Here is a 23681-nt window from a genome sequence, read left to right on the forward strand (position 1 = left end):
AAGGGCAAGTTCATTGATCCAGTCTATAAAAAATTGAATACCCCCATATCCGAGATCCTCAAGAACAGACAGCATAAAATCACTTATCCATGGAATAAAGGTCAGCAACCATAACTAAAAATAGGGCTGACTTTTGTGAATTCCACCAATTTCACAGCCACACGACAGACTCGTGTAGGGACTTAAAGAAGGTATTGCAAGACATGATTAACGAGGGAAAACTCCAAGAATAAATTGCACAAGCAACAGATCCACCCACCAATGGGGCACCCATACATCGTGTGGAAATCCCCCGCGAGGCACAGTACTTAGGCTGCAATACCATCGCACACTCCGCGATAACCACCCCCGTACGAGAAGGAAACATTACAGGAAGAATTCACAAACGAAACTTCAAAGCGATGAAGTTTTCAGTGTAACCAGAGAACCCCCAATCGAAGAATGGATGAAACTACCCATCAGCTTTCAGCTTCGGAGGCACTAGAAGGAGGACAAAGCCATAACGACCCACTAGTGGTCACGATGGCCATCACACTCCCCGAGCATGAGGGATAGGAAGCAAAGACTAAAGCACTACCCTTGGCAATGCCCAAAATTTAGATCGATAATGGTAGTTCTGTTGAGATGTTATTCTATGAAACATTCAAACAAATGGGCCTCAAAGACGAGTGCCTCATACCCTCGACTTACAACATATTTGGCTTCAACAGGTCATCAACCCGTCCAAGAGAAGAGATAACATTAGAAATACGGGTTGGAAGAATCCTCACCTTAACCACTTTCTGTGTGGTAGATGTATTATCACCCTACACAGCCATTGTCGGACGATCCTGGGTCCACGGAATCAAAGGAGTGTCCTCGACTTACCATCAAAGGCTAAGATTTCCTACGCATGATGGAGTAGCAAAAATTATTGGAGACTCTGGCGAATCAAAGTATTGCTACAAGATGGACATCCAAAACGGCGAGAACAAATTAAATTCTTCAAAAACACAGGAGAGGAGGGATGGAGGTATTGATAACTCGATTGAAGCCCATGACTACATTACAATAAGCAATGCACCAACACGCTTGTCTGACGCCTCAGCCTCATGTAAGACCATAACCTCGGAACCGACCATACGGCCCTTATAGCAATCACAGAACCTCCCCGATGAGGGAGAAATCGAACCTCGTCCTCATAACAAGGTCCAAGGCACCCCTAAGAAAAGTCATGGAGAGTATCACACAGGAATCAACCAGGAATGGAGAATGTTGCCACACAACCAACGAGCAACTTTTAAGGAGCTAACTCAGCCCAGCTCACAGCATATCATGCTACAACCACTACCATTTGGCAACAACAAGCCTTCCACAGGACTCATGGGAAACTCTTCCCAAAAATTGGCTACTGATTGGATTATAAACGCTGCGTCCACATGCGCTTTACTATCCTTATTAGACAGTTACTCGGGTTATAGCCCTTGCCTCGAACAAAGATGTCCACCTCAGTCAGGCACAACATACACAAGGCGAGAGCACACTCTCTCCCAACTCCTCGGCGATACATTAAATCTTTGGCCATCCATCAAGAAGACACAAATGTTACCAAGACCAATTAGGCTACTAAGAAATCCTACCTCACAAAGTAGGCCGTAAGCACAACCCAAAATGTTGCTTCAAACTAATGAGAAGCATTAACGCAATTATAGCTTATCTCTCACTCAGTACAATATACATGCCATGATGGTTGATATCTAGAAGTCAGGGCTTCGAGCCCCTACTTGTAAGCAGGTCATGCGACCCCCCTCGAAATGTACTAAGGCCTCACACTCTCTTTTCAAATTAATAAAACTACTCCTTTTGTGTATTGCTTGTTTACGTCACGTAGATTGAAATTCTTACTATCGCATGTGTTTACTTTCTGATTTATATACGCATGTAGGTTAGTTGCATCATACTTGCACTTACAACAAACACACAAATACACTCAAAAACTACGGCATGGTGCTGGAGACACCTCCCATTCTACAACAAAACAACGCGGGTAAAATCACCCCAAGTTATCGTACACGGGCAATAGACCTAAGGTAACGTCGTCCCGATCATGATATTAGACGATGTCCTGATATGACAGGAGATACCCAGATTTTACAACCCTATCTTATGTCGCAGTAAGAGTTGATCAACCAGGTATCAGCCTTGACAATATGCTTCGACAACAAACTCAAGGAATAAGTGCTCCTACAATTGGCACTAAACAAAACATACAAGGCTAAATGAAAGTTTCTACAATCCTAGTCTAACACCATAAAAGATAGCATGTCCAATTAAGGAATTGATCACTCCTTGGATATGTTACCCGAGGTTAGACCAAAAATGTACAATCGAAACTCTTTCACAGCCAAATCATGATAAAAATATCATACAATTAAAACGAAGGCAGTCGCCAAACGACACTGTCAAAAGCAATTACTAACAATGTTAAAAGTGCCTCCCACATACGAGGACTTACCGTAAAATAACAACAAAGTCATGCCTCCCACAACTGAGGACTTTCCAATAAAGACGAAAATATTTCCACAAAGGTGCATATGAACCTACAGACTTATGTTCAACATGAGAAACTAGGAGAAAGAAGCTAAAATAAGCAGATATCGCTTGCACAAAGATGAGCAAGATTAAGTTTGTTCACCATCAGGATCCCCTTAATCGTAGTCCACTTCATCCTCGACGTCAGTAACATTCTTCACAGGCTCGGACTCGACAACCGTCGGAGGGACCCCGATGTTTGCAGCAGCAGCGGCGGCGACTCGTTGACGCTCTCGAAGGACGACAGCTTTACAAGCTTTTGTTATCAAAACCTTATACTCCGCATGAAGGTTATTCAACTTCTCATCCTTCTCCGCTTGAGCAGAAGCTAATTCTTCCTCATGACTGCTCACCAACTCATTAAGCTCCTGATCAAGGCCTCGCCTAGACACCCTCTCTTCATCCAATTGACGCTCCAACTCAGCCTTTTGCTTACAAGCCTCTGCAAGAGCAAAGCAAAAATATTAACTCATGCGAAGTATCATGGAAAAACAATACACAAACTGATGCATAAGTGACCTTCGTTTTCAAACAAAACAACGTCTAAATTCTGTTCTAATCGAATCTTTTTAGCATCTAGAGCACTAAGCCGGGCTTCCACAGGAGTTACGGCCATATCACCATGAGGATAAGATCACATATGCCTATCCTGCTCCTTCTCCAGGGAAACATACTCCAGCTTAAGCCTTCTCAGTGCTTCCCTATCACCTTCAGCTTGTGCTATGATGGGAATATGATCGCATTGCCAATTAATAAGCCCATCTTTCTGCGCTCGAAGCACCTTGATCTCATCTGAACGCTCTACAGTTGTTCTCTTAGCTTTCTCAAGCAAATCCCGTAACTCCACAGTGCGTCTCCGATGTACCTCAACATCCTCACGCAACTTCACATTCTCTTGCTCAAAGGAGTCAATCTTACACTGGCGCACGCTGACATCGAGTCTAAGACCACTGCGCTCTCTAGCATGTCTATGACCAACATTATCTAACTGCTCCTCCAATCGTTTGACCATAATTACCAATACAGGGGTTATTTCAGAAGTCTCATCCCTATCAAGAAGGTGCAATATTAAGGATATAGAATAGATAAATACCTTCTAACTCCTTCTTATCCTGGTGAAAGGCCAATGCTTCATCCTTCGCCAATGCCAATGCAGTACGAAGTAGTTCAACCTCTTGCTCAGCAGCTTTGTCCTTCCTCATAGCAACACGATCCTTGGCTAACATACCAATCCTCAAATTGTTGCTCTAAAAATACAACAATACCAGTCAAGACTGGGGCAAAAAAAAAAAAAATCATACAATGATGAAAAACTGAAACAAGTTGAACACCGCATACTGATAGCACCAGCTGTTTCTGTGCAGACCTGTCCAAAGACGCCAGGACGCGATATTGCTCGTCATCGCTCAGCTGAGCATACCTATCCGAGTATATGATCTTCATCGACTCGGATCCGCCACTAAACCAGGGGGTAGAAGAAGAAGCACCAGACGGACCCGCTGGAGCAGAAGGAAAACCACTAGCAAAGTTTCTTGGTACAATCGGGGTACCACCACCAACATTCGGAGTCACAATAAGACCATCGCCTACCTCGCCACAAACACCTGCACCCCTGCCAGCGATATCCCTCTCCTGGGGAAGAGTTATCTCTGATCCAAACGCAGCACCAGGATCGGAAGGATCATCCAACAAAGTTTGATCAAGGTCCTCGAAGAATGAATCGGAGACATCCAACATTTCATTCTCACCAAACAAAGCATCCACATCCACTTCTATGGCATGTTCAATAGCAGCAGCAGGAGCATTCGATGGCCCAACACCATCAGTTAATCTTCTCCTCTGCCAAACCACACAAATACATTGGCTGCTAAGGCAAAAAACAGGGGCAAGGTATATATATATATATATATATATACGTTAAAAAACCAGGACAGGTATTTTTTACCTTAGCATCCTCACTAGCTCGGGCTGACTGAGACAAACGCCTACGAGGGATAACCCACTTAAGCTCCCAGGGACTATATGCAGGCAGATGGGCGTGCATCTCCGGAATACCAGGAAGAACATCACCAATCTCATCCCAACCATAAATGTAAGGGCCTATAATTCGGACAGGAGCAACATGCCACTTGGGATCACGAGTCTTACGAATAGTACGCTGAGTAGCAACAGGAGGATCCAAATCGGACAGATACTGAGAATCTCGGGCGCTCTTTTGAGACCTAGAAATCCCAAGTCCAAATCCATCATAAGTATCGGATTGATGACACCAGTAGTTCTCCACAAAAGTATCAGGGGTATTTAAATCCTTCTGAGCGGGAGTAAATCGATTCAACTCGTGCTGAGTAATCTTGCCTTGACTTCGGCGATTACACTCTCTGGCGATCCGATAGAAATTACCATTGGGCTGATAAATGGATCGTTGAGGATCAAGCTTACATAATACCTCGTACTGGAAGGGATTCAATGGACAGTACAAAGGAAGACGAAGGCCGGCGTCAAGTTGACCCACTGAAACTATGATCTCGTTAGGACCACATGGGCTCTTCTCGAAGAGATCCTTGGAAAGAACACCAAACTTCCCCTCATGAGTGGAAAAAAAAAACATTGAACCGCTGGAGACGATGCCTCACTCTCGCCGATTCTAAAAACGCCTTATCAGACAGGCCGGAGAAACGCTCAGAACTGGGGGTTCTCATCGGAGCTTTTCCAGGACTGATAAAAAAGAAAACGGAAGCAAAGAAGTGAGAACAATGGCTAACATGGCAAAGAAAAACCAGATTAAAACAAACATACACCGGAAAGAACTTCCGGAAACAATGGCTTCAAAGCTTCACAATCGGAGCAAAAGATGGAAATTACCAGTCAAAATGACTGTAATAACCACATAACCCAAAAAAGGGAAAGGAGCAATGACAAGAATCATTGATACTAACAAAACCGAATGATTACATGCAAAAAAAGATCGATGATAATCATCGGAGAAAACAAAAGGAAAAGTAAAGAGAAGGGACCATACCGTCTTGAGGAGCGAGATGGGGAGTTCCTCCCAGACATTATAAATCTCTTTATAGGAGACAAGAAGTTAAGAAGAAACCGCAAGAGACAAAGGAGAGAAAGAATGAAAAAGTTCTGAACTCTGAAAAGAGATATTAAAGGCGACATTCTCTCCGCCCAATAGATTTTATAAGAAACCAAAGGACCACCAACTGGCGCCTCAAGTCCAACGGGTAAAAGCGCATTAAAAATGCAGACATGGCGTAAACCAGGGACGTGGCGGAAAGGTTGCGACGGTTACATAGTTTTCTTCCCATCATGCCCTCGGAAAGTTGCAAAGAAAAGGATCAAAATGTGTGGGTAAAATACCCGACGTCCACGTGTCAACATCCCAAGGGATGAATATATGATAAGATGATGAGGTTGGAGCACCGAACCATTCGTTAAGAGAAGGATTTGTCTCAGTCGAGGTAACTGCACAAACGCCACATGAATGACGCGTGTGTATAAAAGTCTAATCTTCTCAGACGGTCAAGTTTAAAAAGCAAGACCGCATTTAATGAAGGATAAGAACAGGACTTGGGTAGTTGGGCATCGTGACAGAAGACTTGGACGATCTATACTACGACCCAGAGGCGATGGAGCACGAGGTTCTCCATAGAAGGGCAGCACGATCCAAGGGAGAGCGAGAAAACTCAGAGGGAGAACCAAGTATGCCATCGCAAGGGACGGTATAGAACGAGTCCGAGGTAGCCAGGACGGTGGATGACAGCTCACCCAACTCGGACGGTCAAGCGACCACGAGTTTATTCTGTCTATAAATACCAGTCCATGTACCAGGAGATGAACAACTTACGTAATCTTAGATGGTTTTTCTACAGAGAATTTCTGAGAGAGATTTAGATAGAGAGAAAGTGATAAATCTAGAAGAGATCTGTAACAATTTCAAGGGTAAGACCTTATAATCAATAAGAAAACATCTTCTTCTTCGTGGACGTAGGTCTTCATGGCCGAACCACGTTATTTGCTTGTGTCAATCTTTACATTGCATACTATTTACATCTTGTTCATGATGAATCTTGTATGTTTAATTAGTTTTTAGTCTTTAATCTTACTTGGGTGTAGTAGTCAGAAAATATGCAGCTACAGACACTTCTGGAAATAGGGTGGATGCACATTATCTACAGTTGTTGGAGCATCTCGATGAGATAAACAAATACTTTTGGGACACTGGGGTGCTTGCTTTTGTTCTAGGAAGGATGATCAAATGGTCGAGGATTAAGACAAAGCGAATTGGATGTTACTTAAATCTTGTTCAGATGACCTTCTACATTGTTAATTAGCAAATTATTCGCTAAATTTTTCTGCTTCCAATTCAATTTTCATATATGTGGTTAATATTTTCGTATTTTCGCATAGGTATGGATTTACGACCACTTCCCTTAATTGGAATTGGCTAAGGAAAAGACACCTTATCCTTATGGCCAACCTACAGTAGGAAAATGGTTGTTTTTGGACGCACAAAAGAAGTCTAAAGAAGAGCAGTTGACTTATTTGAGGGAGAAATTGGATAAACTTACAGTGAATGATGTGGTATTTCACCCATACGCTATACCCGATGATGTCCCTGTAGATGAAGAAGACATGAATGGTTTCTCTACCGTAACACCTTTGCATATTCTCTTAGTTGCTTTTTAGTTTCTTTTTTGCTTGGTCTACCTTTGGGTTTTCCTTTTGCCGGTTCATAGACATTCTCTTGCGTTTGTGGATATATGATTTTCCTCATGTCATCCCAAAAGAATTGTTTTTGGGGCTTGTTCATGCCACGATACATCTCTAGTACAGTTCTACCCATTTCGTTATCACCGAACTCTTCTCCGGCTTCTTCTCCCTTTGGGGAAGGGATGAAACTTAGATGCTTCCAAAATGGATCAATGTCGCTTAAAGGAATTACGCCATACTCGTAGTTGATTTTCATATGGCGACAAGGGAGTCCCATAGAATTCTTCATGTTACATACACACACCTCATCTGCCTTGGTTTCCCACTTATCAATCAACTCGACTTCTATCATCAACAACTTCATACATTGCCGAGATACGTTGTAATGGATTCCCTTGAACAATGGGTGGTCAACATATTTTCCTTTCATTTTGAATATACGGCTTTTTTGGAACTTCTCCTTAATTCTATCAATGTCGCGCTTGAAGTAATTTTCCATAGCATTCCACACGGTTACAAAATTATCAACACATCCAAAGAGATTCTTCTTCAACCGGTGGTGAGCCGACTCTACTAAACTTGTCGCTTGATTTCCCAAGTGTTTATAATGGTTGGTATAGGCATAAACAAACCTCTCTTTGTGTGGTTCCAACCATTAGTGAAGAACATACAATACAACACCGGGGTAATCGGGAGTATCCCAATGGGCGATAAACTCCGCAAGATTTAGATAATACTCTTCCTCGGGAAGGGACCAACAAAATGATTACCATTCACCGTTGAATACAATCCATTTAGCATAATTTTTATCGTACTGTTTTTCAACTTCCTCTTTTGCATCCGTCGTTCATTTTCCGGTAGCATCTTAATTTCTTCATATCCTGTTTTCTTGGGTGGACAAATTATTGGCTTGCACCTATTCATCAAATTACACCATATATGGAACGTACAAAGCATATTATGTGCTAGTGGGAACACTTCCTCTATTGCATTCATCAATACGACATCGTTATCCGTCATTATAACCCAGGGAATATCATCACCTCGGAATATTTCCTTAACTTGTTTTAGTGACCAAATGTAACTAGGTTCTTGGTCATCTCTTAAGAAAAAAACGCCACGATAAACGGTGACTTCGTCGAAGTACGCCCAACAAAATTCAAGAATGGTATCTCGTACTTGTTCGTCTTATAAGTGCAATCCATTATTAGAACTTCATGAAAGCATTGAGCCAATTGAACACTCGTCGGATGCGCGATAAAGAGTTGTGTTATCTCTCCTTCCGAATCCACATCCTTTTGAACCATGTACTTTTTCTCTTGGGCCAAAAAAAAAAAAACAATTGTTGCATTACTTGTCTATCTCCCCATTCCTTCCTTCTAATTGTCTCAATTGCATTGTAAATTGTGGACAAATATGAGTGGTTATCCTTGTTATCCTCCTTTAGTATTTGGAGCATTTGAACCGGTGAAATACCCATTGTCCTCATTTTAGATACCTTGTCCGTCTCTTGAGGAGTTAGATTTTCCGCCATGAAAAGTCCTTCAAGATGCTCCGGACGAGGATGATTATAACAACCTTGCATAACTCTGTAGAGAACCCATCCACCCAAATCTTCGTTGTAATTAAATGCAATCTTGAGTGGGCAGTTAATCTTCTTTGAGAAAGTTTTGTTCTTCCTATTTGTATTTTCTTTATAAGCATAACCCTTCCTCTTGTGGCTTTTATCAGGATCACCGCTTCTCTCACAAACCATTTCAAAGCGAGTATTGCTTTGTCTCTCATTCAATACTAATACGCACATGTCTTTTTGTGCATATTGTCGAGCCATACTCTTTGGATCTTCCGGATTTTTGAATACCAAGTCATTCATGTATTGATGTGATGTGTCATCGTACAAAATACCAATTGGGGAAGGCTGATTTTCCATTGGTTGTATTGGATCACAGGGAACTTATACGTAGTAGCACAACGTCAAAACCACAAACAAGAAACACTTATAATTTCAGCAATGTAAAAAATTTATCAACCCTGCCGAACAGAAAGTTCGGTTACCTCGCAACCATAAAGGATTTTGGGGCCTTACCGAACTCAATCTTTATATTTTCTATGGTAAAGTTCGGCCATGAAAATGAAAAATGCGACTAAACCGTACTTTAAGTTCGGTTATCTACTCCCTTTAATATTATTTTGCGATCTTGACGAACATAAAGTTCGGTAACATAAGTACTTAAAACGTCTAAACCGAACTATGAACTGTAAACTCTATAAAAATAGTTCGGTTACATTTTATGGAAGAACATAACCGAACTCTCGAAAACCTCCATTAAAATGTAGTTCGGTTACATGCGTCTGCAAATTTTAGTAACCAAACTACACATTTAGAATGGTTCGGTTACCTTTTCTGCAGACTAGATAACCGAACTAGGTTGACCTAACCGAATTTTGTTTCTGAAATTTTCAGTTTGGCCAAATATTTGCACAATTCAAGCTACATTACTAAATATGAGACATACCTTAGTACCCATAGCTTCATCTTCAGGCTGTGGCTGTAAAATCCATCATTTGGTTCGTTTGCTTGAGTTTGGGGAAAAAAGTTTTCATCATCTAACAAATAACTCATATTTGGGTCACTAGAAGTATTGACAAATACACTAGGAGGTGAAGGGGGTTACGATTCTGATTCGGAGGTATCATCACATGAATCACTCATATCACAATTACTAAACTCAAAAAAAGATTTTTTGGGTTCACCCATCTTCTTCTTCCTATTTCCTTCTTCTTCTTCTTCTCTCTCAAAATAATTTTTATAACAAAACAATCCTTTTAGTAACTCACTAATCACTAACTAATCATTTATTAATCATTACACTAAAACTAATTCATCATCACACTCACTAAGTTAATCATCAAGGATAAAGTAGGTATAAAAAAATCAGATAAGGGGTGACTGAAAATTACTACCAATATCCACCCGAAAAACTTTAGAGTAGTTCCCCCCATTTTTTGTGTAGTCCTCAAAAAACGGTTCATAATTTACTGAATCAGCCCAACAGTAAATAAAGCCCGTAAAAAAAATTGAACTCACAATACAAAATAATTTATTGGTTTTTGTAAAGGTTTCACCTATTTTCCACCCACACATTTCCTATTTTCCACCTCCCTCATAATATTTCCTATTTGCCACCTCCCTCATAATTTCTGAAACTATTTTATTTTTCAATTTTATTTTTTCCTATTTACCACATATAAAAGTCAAATTCAAATTTGACTATAACTAATTACCACCCTTATTTATCTTCTTATTCACTAATATTTTTTTCATAAATAAAAAACCACCTATGTGTAATTTTAAGTTGATCACTAAGTTTGGTTTACAATCCTTTTTCTTATTAATAATAGAAGAAAAGGTTTACAAGAAACTGGTTGGAAGCCTAGGTACAAACTGAGCTCCAACTCATTTTTGAATAGCGAGGCCTATTCTATGAAAAAGGAAACTGCCTACTCTCGCGTTAACATCATGGCTAGCCAAACAATTCCTTAGTCGCTTCAAAAGAACTACTACGTCTTCGCTAAGCTCTCCCAAAGTTGAGAAATCCAAGATACCAAAGCCGTAGCCATGGGATGTACACTTGTCTAGATACTTCTTTCGTTTGTGAGTGATTGCAGAGGAAATTGCATGGCGTGGTGTGAAGTTACGCGCGTGACTTCTTGTGAACGGAGAAACACCTGTTACATCAAAGCATACATCTCTGCCATTTTCCCAATTGTGAACATGGATGTCTGCTGGTCTCAAAGCATTGTTATTGTCCGATAAGAAACCTAGAGATACTTCTTTCCCGACAGCGACACCGGCTTTGCAACAAATGTCGAAGAAGATATCTCTAACAAAATCATGACGAAATTTGAGCCCTATATTATTGGCGCAATGTAAGGCATGGTCCGCAAAAATATCCATGGCTTTGTTGCAGCTTGGGAAGGTGTTATTCTCATCGAAAAGTAGAATACCCAACTGGTATCATAAAACAGCGGAGAACTGCCTTGGTCCCATACACTGATTAAGCCCATGAATAGGTACTGCTAGGAGATAATCTTACGTGTGCTTTACTTTATTACATTGCCATAAGATTGAATCTCTCTCGGACATGGGAAATTTGGAAGGCATCGCATTCACCACAGCATCGAAGTATAAAACTTCCAAGGTACGCATGGGGTGGGGGCAGTGTCGACGACGCTAAAGGATGACTGCGTGATGCCACAGTACTGTATAAAGTTCTGTTGGACCTGTAGATATGTTTCACAAGGTACAGAATGTATAGCCTCACCAAGGATTATGTTTCGCAGTGTTTAGGTCTGTGTGTAAGACGCTAAAAAGGCATACATGCTAGTGCCATACATAGAGTATATGCCTAATCCACCATGACGGAGAGGCAACGTAGCAATCTGTTGTTGTAATAAACCGAAACCAGGGCCGTCACCTGTAATGAGTTGTCGGAGGTAATGAAGAAGGTGACTGTCAATTTAATCAAAACTAGTGACAGTATTCAAGAAAAAAAAAGTTTAGTTAATGCTTTAATACTTAACATATATAATTTTGCAGACTAAATTGTTCATAGTCGGATATGATGCAAATAGGGAAAACCTATATTTTCGGTGTAAATTTTATTCACAAATTATGTGTAAATAATTCATTCCAGTTGTTTATGTATATTGCTTCATTGAGATTGAGTAATCAACAACTACCTGTTAATCCTGGAACCAAATCGATTAAAACCTCAAAGATTTTATATACAAATAAAATTAGCCTCACAACCGTGTAGACTCTTTGTTTCTTCATTGAGTATTTATATGTAGAACAGGTGCAAGTTATAAGAGAAAGATTCAATCCCAATCTAAACAAATAGAAAGAGATTACAGGGAAGTTAGCACAGCTTGTTACAATAACCAAGTACATAGGACTCGGATTTACAACAACTCCAGCTGCTATAAGCCTAAAGACTTGGACTAGTGGTTAACTTGTGCCGGCACAATTGCTGGAAATATATACACGTCTAATACCCCCCTAAATTTAGAGCGTGAGGAGAGTCGGGAAAAATGCCCAACTTGCTTGCAATGCGCCTAAAATGATCTACTCCAAGTGGATTTGTAAAAATATCAGCTAACTGTGTTGCGTACGGAATATGAATCAGTTTGATGAGACCAGATAGAAGTTTTTCACGGACATAATAACAATAGATTTCGATACGTTTAGTTCGTTCATGAAAAAAAACGGATTTTCGGAGATATGAATAACGACTTGGTTGTCGCAATAAACTGGAATGAGTTTCGGAATGGTGATACGCATATCAGTGAAAAGATAATGCAACCATAGCAGTTCAGATGTCATCTTGGCGAGACCTCGATATTCTGCCTCAGCGTAAGATACAGTTGGTTGTTTCTTAGATTTCCAAGAAATAAGATTATCTCCCAACATTGTAAAATGCCATGTGGTTGATCGACGAGTAGTGGGGCAACCTGCCCGATCATAATCAGTATAACCTGCAAGAGATAAAGTGCTACTGGCAGAAATAAAGATGTCGTGACTAACAGTACCTTTAAGATAACGGACTACAGGATGTGTAGCATCCAAGTGACCAGAACATGGTTGCTGCATAAATTGACTCAAATAATTAACAGAATAAGTGATGACAGGACGCGTCACCTGAAGTTAAAGAAGTCGGAGCATTGCTCGGTCGAACTTGCAGCCAAAACTATAAATCTTGATTTCTAGTCTACCTATAACTAAGTCTCGGATTAGGACAATAAGTGTAGTTTAACCTTAGACTCCACGGAGTTCATCGAATGAAGACGAAAAACTACTCAAGGGAACTTGTGGAACTTCATCGACAAAAGGTATGTGGAGACTTGAACTTATCTATCACTCAAAAGTATATATATTCTATCTCCTATTTTGAGACAAAATTCGTATTGATACATAGACTTCGACTATACACATTTGCTATTTCGAGCCGATTTTATCTCGCTTATCTATTTCTCGAAATATGGGTTGGTAAGTTTTTGCTTTGCCCAAGTTCATCTTTACTTGTGACGAAAGTCATGTTGATTATTTCAATAACTTGAAAATCACTTTGATGAAAATAGTTGGTGGATAACAACTATTTTAATATCCTCTAAGAAATTTTCAATGATTTAAATGAGAGTTTAGAACAAGTAACCATGTTTGGAAAAAAACATAGTATGTTCTCACATTTGTGTAAAAGTCTAAAACCGGGGACCTAAAGTATGCGTACCCGTACGCGTACTGGCGGTTGTTGGAAATTCGGTGAAGTATGTGTACCCGTACACATACTAGCGGAAGTTTCACTTCGGTGAATTTCTGCTGGAGTTTGAAAATAAAAACAAACTCTCTCGTCACTTAAGTATGCGTACCCATTTGCATACCTAAGAAGGTTACTTTCTAAAATCGGTTTGTTCATGAACTAAAACATTTATATATGCAATATTTGCAAACCATGGCTATAATGGTCATGAATTGATTCGAGTTAATCAAACCGATTTTGCTTAGATTGTGTCTTGTATACTATGATGAGATCTAAGCAATTGAACAACTCTCTAACTAGTTCATTTGATTCATTTGAACTAGTTATGGTGAAGATGAATAAGGTTGATATGAAGGTGCTCATATGGCTAACTATTGGTTAACTATTGTTGAACCGACTAGGTGTACATGTTTAGGTACGGTTACTCAAACCTAAATGAAGGTGCATTTCATTTGTGTATAATAAGCTAAGTTCGATCTAACGTTAAAAGATATTAGATTGAATCTAATCAGGTTTTCATCTAACGGTGAATATTGAATGTTTTTTTACCAAGGTAACTTAGATTGCAAACCCTGATTTGAAATATATATAAAGGAAAACTCTAGCAACTGGAAAACCTAATCCCCACACCTGATGTGTGATACTAGTTGTATAAGCTAGAGTCGATTCTCCTTTAACCTCAGGTTTTTCACGAAACCCCGTACGTAGGTTAATGACTTAAAGACTTCATTGGAATTGTGAAGCCAGACCCAACTATTTTCTTGTAGTTGCGTGATCTGATCTTGATGTTTTCTACCGTGATTGAGTACAATCGTAAGATTAAATTGAGATTTATATGTCCGATAGGAAAGATAGAAAAGTAGTTACAAACATCTTCGTCTCATCGTTTGTGATTCCACAATATCTTGCTTCGTTAATCGATTAAGATTATTGTGAGGTGATTGATAATACTAGGTTGTTCTTCGGAAATATAAGTCTGGGTTATCAATTGGTTCCTATTCACCTTGATTTATCAAAAGACGTAACAAAAACTTGTAGGTATATCTGTGGGAGACAAATTTATCTATTCAATAGACTTTTTTGTGTGATACAGATTTGTTTATCAAGTCTTCGACTTTGGGTCATAGCAACTCTTAGTTGTGGGTGAGATCAACTAAGGGAATCAAGTGCGTAGTATCCTGTTGGGATCAGAGACGTAAGGAACGCGACTGTACCTTGAATCATTGTGAGATTGATTAGGGTTAAACTACATTCCAGACCGAAGTTAGATTTGTGGTAGTCTAGTGTCTGTAGCGTCTAATACAATGTGATGTTCAAATCTGGACTAGGTCCCGGGGTTTTCTGCATTTGCGGTTTCCTCGTGAACAAAACTTCTGGTTTCTGTGTTATTTCTTTTCCGCATTATATTTTGTTATATAATTGAAATATCACAGGTTGTGCGTTGAATTGATCAATTGGTAAATCCGACCTTTGGTTGTTGATTGAAATTGATTGATCCTTGAACATTGGTCTTTGGTACCGTTCAAGTTATTTCTCTTGTATTCAATCAGACTCGCAAATTCTTATTTGTTTGATTGCAGATTGAATTGAGAGATTAAGATATAACTCTTTGATATACTTTTTATTAAGATTGAGTCTGACTGTCTAGTTGATTCTCTTGAAAGTATATTGGAGTTAGTCCATACAGATTGCTAAGCGAAATATTGAGTGAGGTTGTTAGACCCACGCTTTTTCAACTAGGATCAGGTAGAGGATCACCGGAAGATGGAAGAAGTTTTAGATGTTGTTCCATCAGAGAAGAAGAAACCTTGGCACCTAAAAGACCAGAATAATTAACAATGTCAAGAATATATTTGCTTTGACTAATAAAAATACCTTTGGGAGAGCGAGAAACTTCAATACCCAAGAAATATTGTAGACGTCGACCAAGGTTCTTTAGAGAGAACTGAGATTCGAGTTTATGTTTTAGCGCCTAAATAGCAGAATCACTATTAACTGTGATAATAATATCGTCAACATAAACTAAAACATAAATAGAGTCTTTACCATAATGAAAAGTGAAAAGAGAATAGTCAGCACGAGATTGGATGAAGCCTTTATTGAGTAAGGCTGTAGAAAACTTAGCAAACCATTGGCGAGAGGCTTGCTTAAGCCCATACAAAGACTTATTGAGTTTGTAAACACGATTATCTCCCTTTTTATGAAATCCTGGAGGAAGTTTCATGTAAATATCTTCAAGGAGATCGCCTTGTGGAAAAGCGTTATTAACATCAAGTTGATGAAGAGGCCAATTATGAATGGCAGCTATAGACAGCAAGACACGAACAATGACTAGTTTTGCAACAGAAGCGAAAGTGTCATGATAATCAATTCCTTCTTGTTGTGTGTAACCTTTAGCAACAAGACGTTCCTTATAGCGTTCAACTGTACCATCAGGACGATATTTAATCTTAAATACCCATTTGCAGCCAACGACAGACTTTCCAGGTGGGAGAGTGGTATAGTGAAAGTATCATTGTACTTTAGAGCAATATGCTCCTTTACTATTACATCACGCCAAACTGGATTTTTGATAGCTTCCGTAAATGTGCGGGGTTCATTATTAATAATAACTGATGAAAAAAATGCACGATGTTCCGGAGTAAATTGATTGAAAGAAATATAATTTGTAAGAGGATAAGGAGAATGAGATGTACATTGATTAACCGAGCAAATATATTCCTTTAAGTGATTAGGACGGTGGTGTTTTCGAGTCGATCTGCTAAAGGAACTGCTGGTGCAGTAACCATAGAATCAGTAGGGACACCAGTACTAGAGTTGCCAGTAGAAGTAGGCAAAGAAAACAGTGAAGAGTCAGTGCTTGAATTAGACAAATTAACAGTATCTGGCGATAAAGGTTGCATAGACTGAGAAGAACTTACGAGAGTGGAATGTGCCATAGATGAAGTTGATGGAAATTGCGAATAGGAAATAGGAGTTTCATCAAAAAATTATTCTTCTTGAGCCGCATGTTGAAATAAATCTGGAGTAGAAACCTGGGCATCTTTGAGAGAAAAAATATGCTCGTGAAAGACAACATCAGGAGAGATATATGTAGACTTTGTATTGAGGTCCAATATGATAAAACCTTTATGATTATATGGATAGCCATGAAATACACCTGGTTGAGCACGAGGGTCAAATTTGTTCATAATTTTAATATTTAGAGCATAACAGAGACAACCGAAAACACGAAGATGGCGATAATTAGGTGGTGCACCCAATAGAACTTCATGAGGAGATCGTTTGGAGAGAACTGGGGTTGACATCTTATTAATAAGTTAAGTTGCGGTTAGAATACATTCACCCCAATAGGTGATGGGAGAATTTGCTTCAAAACAAAGAACTCTTGGCACGGTTAGTAAATGACAGTGTTTTTGTTCGACTATCCCGTTTTGCTGGGGAGTATGGACAGAGCTGCTCTGATGATGGATTCCATTATCGTGAATCCATGTTCGAAATTCTTTAGAGAGAAATTCAGATCCATTGCTGATTGAATACGGTGTAATATTGGTAAATAAGGTAGGGAAGTACCTGTAGAAATAATATTGAGTTGCTGAGAGTATTGAGTAGCAACATGACGGGAAAAAAATTTGATAAATTTGCAAGTTTCTCTTTTGGTGTGCATGAGATATACCCAAGTGCAACGAGAAAAATCACCTATAAAAGGTGGTTTATTACCATCAAAGATTTTATATACATATAAAATTAGTCTCACAACCGTGTAGACTCCTTGTTTCTTCATTAAGTATTTATATGTAACAGGTACAAGTTACAAGAGAAAGACTCAATCCTAATCTAAACAAATAGAACGAGATTACAGGGAAGTTAGTACAACTTGTTACAATAGCCAAAATACATAGGACTCGGATTTAAAACAACTTCATCTGCTATACGCCTAAATACTTGGACTAGTGGTTAACTTGTGCCGGAACAACTGCTGGAACTACATACACGTCTAATAAAACCGTTCTGATCCTGCATGTTTTGGGTGGAACAGATAAAGTGTGGATCTTATAAACAAGCAAACATGATTTTATCAAGTCTCTGCTTTTTATTAGTACAACATTTCTTTAAGAATCCACTAATCAACTAATATGGCATTTGGATGCACATTCATAAATTGCTTTTCGACTTCTGGAAGTCAAAATGTCAGAAGTCAGTTTGGCAATAATATTTCAGAACGACTTTTAAAAGTAGAAAAGTCAGTTTTTTGTGAAGCAAAATAGTTTTTCTTCTCACTTCTGCTTCTGGAGAAGCGGAAGTCAGAAGCAGATTTGTACCGAAACGTGCTAGAAGGAGCAAGAACTTCTTTTTAACGAGACATAGCCAAGAAAGAAGTTTGTGATAGATGATTTAAAAATTAATTAACCTAAGTACTATAAAAGAGAATATCCTTTCCATAAGGATGGGATTTATGACAAACAATTGAATATCAAGGTATAACTTTGGTTGCAAATCTACGATACACACCATTGGGAGTAAAAGAAGGTGGTCGGTGGTGAAGATGAGTAGAAGAAGGTGGTCGGTGGTGGAGATGGAAAAGAAAAAATTATTTGTCATGTAGGTTTTTTTTTTGTTTAGTTGTTAGGATTGTTTTATTGTTGGGTGTAATCAAAAAGTTAAGAGGTGGTATTTAGGATTTATTAAAGATTATATGGGTGGTAAATTGGATAGGTGGAGGTAGTAATTAATGGAGGTGACAAATATGTAAAGTGTAGGTGGCAAATAGGTGAAACCTTTGTAAATTTCATTCACACTTTTAACTAAATCATGTTAAAAATTCTTTAGGTTCATATTTTCTTTTTTCCGGAAAAGAGGCAAACCTCATATATATTCATCATAAGTCTTTGATCCAAGATCAGTAGCAGCTACATGACTGACTCAGAAGTATTCCGCGATTACAAAAAGTTCTAAAAACTATAAGGACTACCAGGACATCCACACCATTTAATAATACCATAGTTCCAGGATCTAATTTGACAACGAACACCTACCATTTCAAACCGATTCAGATGTATCAAGACAAGTTTAAAGGATTTTCGTAGGATCAAAAGCGCTTCCAAACCATATAAAAAAACTAAAAGCAATATAGATGTTAGGATACATATATCCAACTATTTCTCAAGGTTTTTTTCAAAATCAGAGTGAAATATGTGACCTAGGTATAAAAGGATCCATAGACCCAACCAATAGTCAATGATTTTTCCAATGTAATAGTAACAAATGTAACAAGTATAACAGTAACAAAAGTAACAAATATAACCTAAATCGGTTATAATATTTTTGAATCGATCAGTAGTGATATGGGTCGGTATCGAAATCAGTCTTGGTGCATTAGGTGTCTTTGTAAAAACTTGTATCTATATCTTGGGTGTCTTTGTAAGAACTTTTACCCGTGTCTTTGGAAAACATGTTTCTTCTAGAGAGTGAAACTGAAACGGAGTCAAGACTGCTGGAGATGAAACTAATGAGATAATATTTTATTGCTTCTGCTCGGTACCCAGAACTTGTTGAGGAACTGAGGTTGAAGAGGAATTTTTGTGGTGAGTAGTTGGTCCTGCTTGAATGAAAAAAAGAAAACACCCAAATCTTGAACAAGAAACTGATGATATGTCAATCCTTAAAACCTTAACCTTTAAAATGATAAAACCACTTCAAACCAACAAACCCCTTGCAAGATTAAAGATCACAACAGTAAGGAAGATACCGATCAGAGAACCAAAGAAAAAAGTATTGTCAATACCGAACAAGCAAGAAATTAATTTAAATTAAAACCAGATCGAATCATCAAGAGAGGTTATAAGAGAACAATCCCCTAACTTGAATAACTCGAATCTTAATTAGCTAGGTTACTGCTGAAAATCTAGAAAACAAAGGGAACAACAGAAACAAAAGGGGGAAAATAAGATGAATCCTGAAAAAACGAAATTTAAAGAAATATGAAAACTAAATAGAACACAAGGGATGAAAGAAGATTAGAAAAAAGGATTGAACAGAGGATTTGGCTGCTCAGATCAGCTCCAAAAGAGCGTATCTGAACAATGCGGCGATTAGAACTTTAGGGTTTCGTTATCTTTTTTTCGGGAGAGAAAATAGAAACAGAATGAAAAAATCCGTACGTGAACTTTAGGTTCTGATTTTGGTAAAAGTTATTACTATGAGATTATGAAGTGAGAGCGTAGTTTGTTTTAGAATCCTATTGTAGGGGTTGATGATTTCATTGGCATCCATAATAATAATAGCCACCAAATTGGTTAGGGTGTGTCCTAGTGTCATGTTAAAGATCTAAAGTACCCTTTCATCTTTAAAAGGACTAAATTATCCTTACCTCATCCCTTAAAAAGACTAAATTACCCTACAGTGAATTTAGACTTAATCAATAAGAAAAAAAAAACTAAAAATCAAAAACAATATTGATTCATCTTTTCTCTTCTCCTTCGGTCTTCACAGTTCTTCTCCATTAATTTTCTTTTCCAAACGCTAACCCACTAGATACATTAACCGGCATGACTTATGCAAGGTAGGATTTGTTTTTTTTTTTGTGTTTCAATTAGGTTAGATGCAATAATTTAATTTTTTGAGGTTGATTACGGTTGGTTTTTGACTTAAGAGTTATCAACCGTAATTAGTTACGGATGAATATCAACCATCGGAAAATGAACCGTATTTTATTTACGGTTGTCTCGTAAGATAACAATCCAACCGTAATTGGTTTACGATTGGGTTTCCCTAATTTTAACCAATTACGGTTTGATGTTCATCAGATATTAACCGTAAATGGCCCCTACGATTGGCTTATATGGTTCATTTCAACCATAAATGACCCATACGGTTAATTTCTGTGGTTAATTCCAACCGTCAATGACCCGTATGGTTGGCTTCTATGGTTAGTTCCAACCGTAAATTTTTCTGAAATGGACATTTGAGCTAAGAGATTAGCCAGAGTAGGATCTCTATCGTGGGGTATCTGCAATATGGTTTCTCTATCAAATAGAGATTCACCCACCTCCAATTTGCCAATAAAATCATTTATTTTGGTTGATCAAATCCATATCTAGGTTTTTAAAATTAATCTCAAAAAAAAAGGAACTCTTTTTTATCTCTCCACCAAACCTAATTCTTAATGTGATTAATTTTTTTACTAAGTATAAAAAAACTTCATTGATCTAAGAATTAGCTAAACTAAATTAACACACTAACTAAATGAGGGCCTTTTAACCATTATAAAAATATATATAAATAAGTGGCTTTTGGAATTACTAATTAATGACCCATTATGTCCTATTATAGGAGCCCCTCTAATAGTTTCAACATCCCTATAATAGGATGCCTGTTTTATGTTATTTGTGCTTTTTGTCTGGATTTGACTGGTCTGGGTCGGAATTTTCCGGATCATTTACCATATCCATATCAAATTCCACTAAAATAATCTTGATTTACTTTTGACAGTGTATGACACCATGTGCACCTCAAACAGTTTAGTGTGATGCATCTGTTTACCATGGATATTTACAATGGATTGGTATGTGATTATAAAAATATAGTTAATAAAACAGTACGAGTAACTTTAATTAAAAATTTATAATACAATATATGAGGAAAAAGAAAAAGTAAAAATAAATAAATTATATTCCCTCTACAAGTTCCAATGGTGAAACTTAAATGTATTATTCATATAATCTCTACTTAGGAACCATCTTTGGGCACCATGATGGATTCCTATCTTCTCCTTGTAAAAAGGATTTGAGGTAATAGCAGCTACTATTCCATCATCTGATGTAATAATCTTGGTGTAATAACATCAAGAAAAAAATATTTAATCTCTGTAATGAAACAGAAACTAAACAAAAATTGTAGAACTGATTTTTCCTCTCAATCTCCGTCATAATCATTCATTCTCCTTCCAATATATTACTGTCTTCACCACCTTGAATGAATGGTTTGATGATTGGGTCTGGTTTTCTTTCGATTTCCACCTCCAATTTGAATACTTGAGTCAAAATAAATATCTGCAAAATTTTTCATTTATAATCAGAATTACTTCAAATAATTTTCTGAAGAAAACTAGCAGAAAATTAGATTTCTTAAATGTTTTATGGTTTTTTTGAACTTACCATGTGATACACCCCTTGCTTGTAACATATAATGTGCATGATTTATATCTCTAGAACAATATCTGCAGCCAAACAATTGATTCAATTAGAACAATATAAACCATTTTTGGTAAATGTGATCTGAAAAATAAGGATTATGAGAAAATGCAAATCAACATTAGCAAGGGATTATTAGTATCAACTTACAATCATCATCTGTCTTGTCCCATTTGTAACCACCATTGATCTTTTCTTTGGGTTGTTGTTCATCATCATCACCACCTTTACCATCATTTTCTTTATCTGTTTCCAAATAATAGTTGTCATTTTCTAAGAATTTCTTTGCAGTTGGTGTGGTTGGAGAATTTTTTGGACAATATAGGTTCTTGTTAATCATGGCCCTCAAAAGCTGCAATTGAGTAATAAAACAGTTAATCTCTATTGCTCACAACAATGTACATGTAATGATGAAAATCTAATGCAATGAATACCTTTTCGATACGAGATTCAGGGATTGAATCTCTGAAAGTTGGAGGTGCTGGAGGAGGGAAACCACTTCTACAAACAAACATCTTCTTTAGAAGAAAAGTTATCGATTTCTTCTTTATTGATTTAGTACGCTCTGGACTTAAGTTCTTTTCCATGTTTCCTATGACACTTAGACTACGTCGAAGCTCGCGTTGACATGGAGAATCAATATCATTAGCTTTACGCTCAACTTCTAAACTCGAGGGGCAGTTCAGAAACTTGTCTAATGGAAGAAGATTAAACAATTTTACTCCTCTTCTTCCTGATAATGTCCTACATTGTTCTTCTTCTGTAAGTGCTGGTTTTGGTTTACGCGACAATAACTTTTTTAATTCCTCTTGTAATTTTCCAACTTCTTCTGGTGTAAAATCATCTAAATCACCGTCTCCTAATACTTCTGATAACGATGACGGACTAATTTCTTCTTCAATTATTTGATTATTGTTGCAGTCACTATGACCATGCCTTTTTGAAGACGATGATGATTCTTGGCCACCCTTATTAACTGCAGTGTTCCCAAATGTGCCAATTGCTAGTAACCCATGTGGCCAATCACTGAATTCATCTTCCCGGCTTTCTTGCATAACAACATCTGCACAATAAACCAATACATGAATTAGATTATTTCATTTCAGTGTCTCAGTGTTTGTCTCAAGATAATTATTCCAATAAAAATTATACTTACTGTTTTTAGTGGAAACCGCAACAGGTGTTTTACTGCTCGCTGATGCTGGTTGTTTCCCATTGATCTTGCTTTGCATCCAATTCAAGAACTACAGCAACACAAGCATTTCACAAGTACAAATATCAGCAACTTGCACAAAAATGAATAGAAATATACAACCACATAAGATATAACTCTTTCTATCTCTCAATGTAGCTTACCTTCATTGCGGTCTGACAGATGGGTATGAAAGATGAGTTTTTCCTTCTTCTTAAAATGAGATGGTGGTAGGGTTTCTAATCAGTTAATAGAACACAGTGTTGTGGTTGATTGTTGATGTTGTTGTTTTCAGTTCAAATTCAGAACAGTGATGCTTTATAGTACTGTAATGGACCTAGTGATAGTAGTAAAAAACAAGTGAATAAGGGCTTTGGGCAGTGTTATATAGAGAAATGTTTTGAGGATTTCCACAGCCAAATTCAAGAATACTTTTGTTTGGTTCGAGTACCCATAAAATTAACTTTTCACTATGAGACTCACTCTTTTAAACTTTTTCTCCTCCAACTAATAATTTCACCTATATCTTATTTTGGTGGAGAATTAAATCAAATCATGGGGAAAGATGTTTGGAACCACTGAGATTTTCCAAAGACACTTATCCCAGGCCAGAATTAGAACCCAAATGCGGTCCAATCCAAGGTGGTATTTAATCACTGGTTGTACATAATTTCGTGTGAAATCACT

The 23681-nt window shown here is 37.9% G+C and overlaps 1 protein-coding gene across 1 annotated transcript; it reads right to left on the reverse strand.

Annotated features, from left to right (window-relative positions):
• Positions 1–21200: 21200 nt before the first annotated feature.
• On the reverse strand, positions 21201–23371 carry LOC113328334. The gene is made up of 6 exons (XM_026575448.1): positions 23159–23371; positions 22959–23046; positions 22237–22865; positions 21953–22154; positions 21767–21828; positions 21201–21661 (listed from the first exon to the last, which is right to left on the reverse strand). The coding sequence occupies exons 1-5, from the start codon at positions 23162–23164 to the stop codon at positions 21809–21811; spliced, it is 945 nt and encodes a 314-aa protein (XP_026431233.1). The 5' UTR covers positions 23165–23371; the 3' UTR covers positions 21201–21661; positions 21767–21808.
• Between the last annotated feature and the right edge of the window lie 310 nt (positions 23372–23681).

The sequence above is a fragment of the Papaver somniferum genome, unplaced genomic scaffold (assembly GCF_003573695.1).
Source record: "Papaver somniferum cultivar HN1 unplaced genomic scaffold, ASM357369v1 unplaced-scaffold_107, whole genome shotgun sequence".
Lineage (NCBI taxonomy): Eukaryota > Viridiplantae > Streptophyta > Magnoliopsida > Ranunculales > Papaveraceae > Papaver > Papaver somniferum.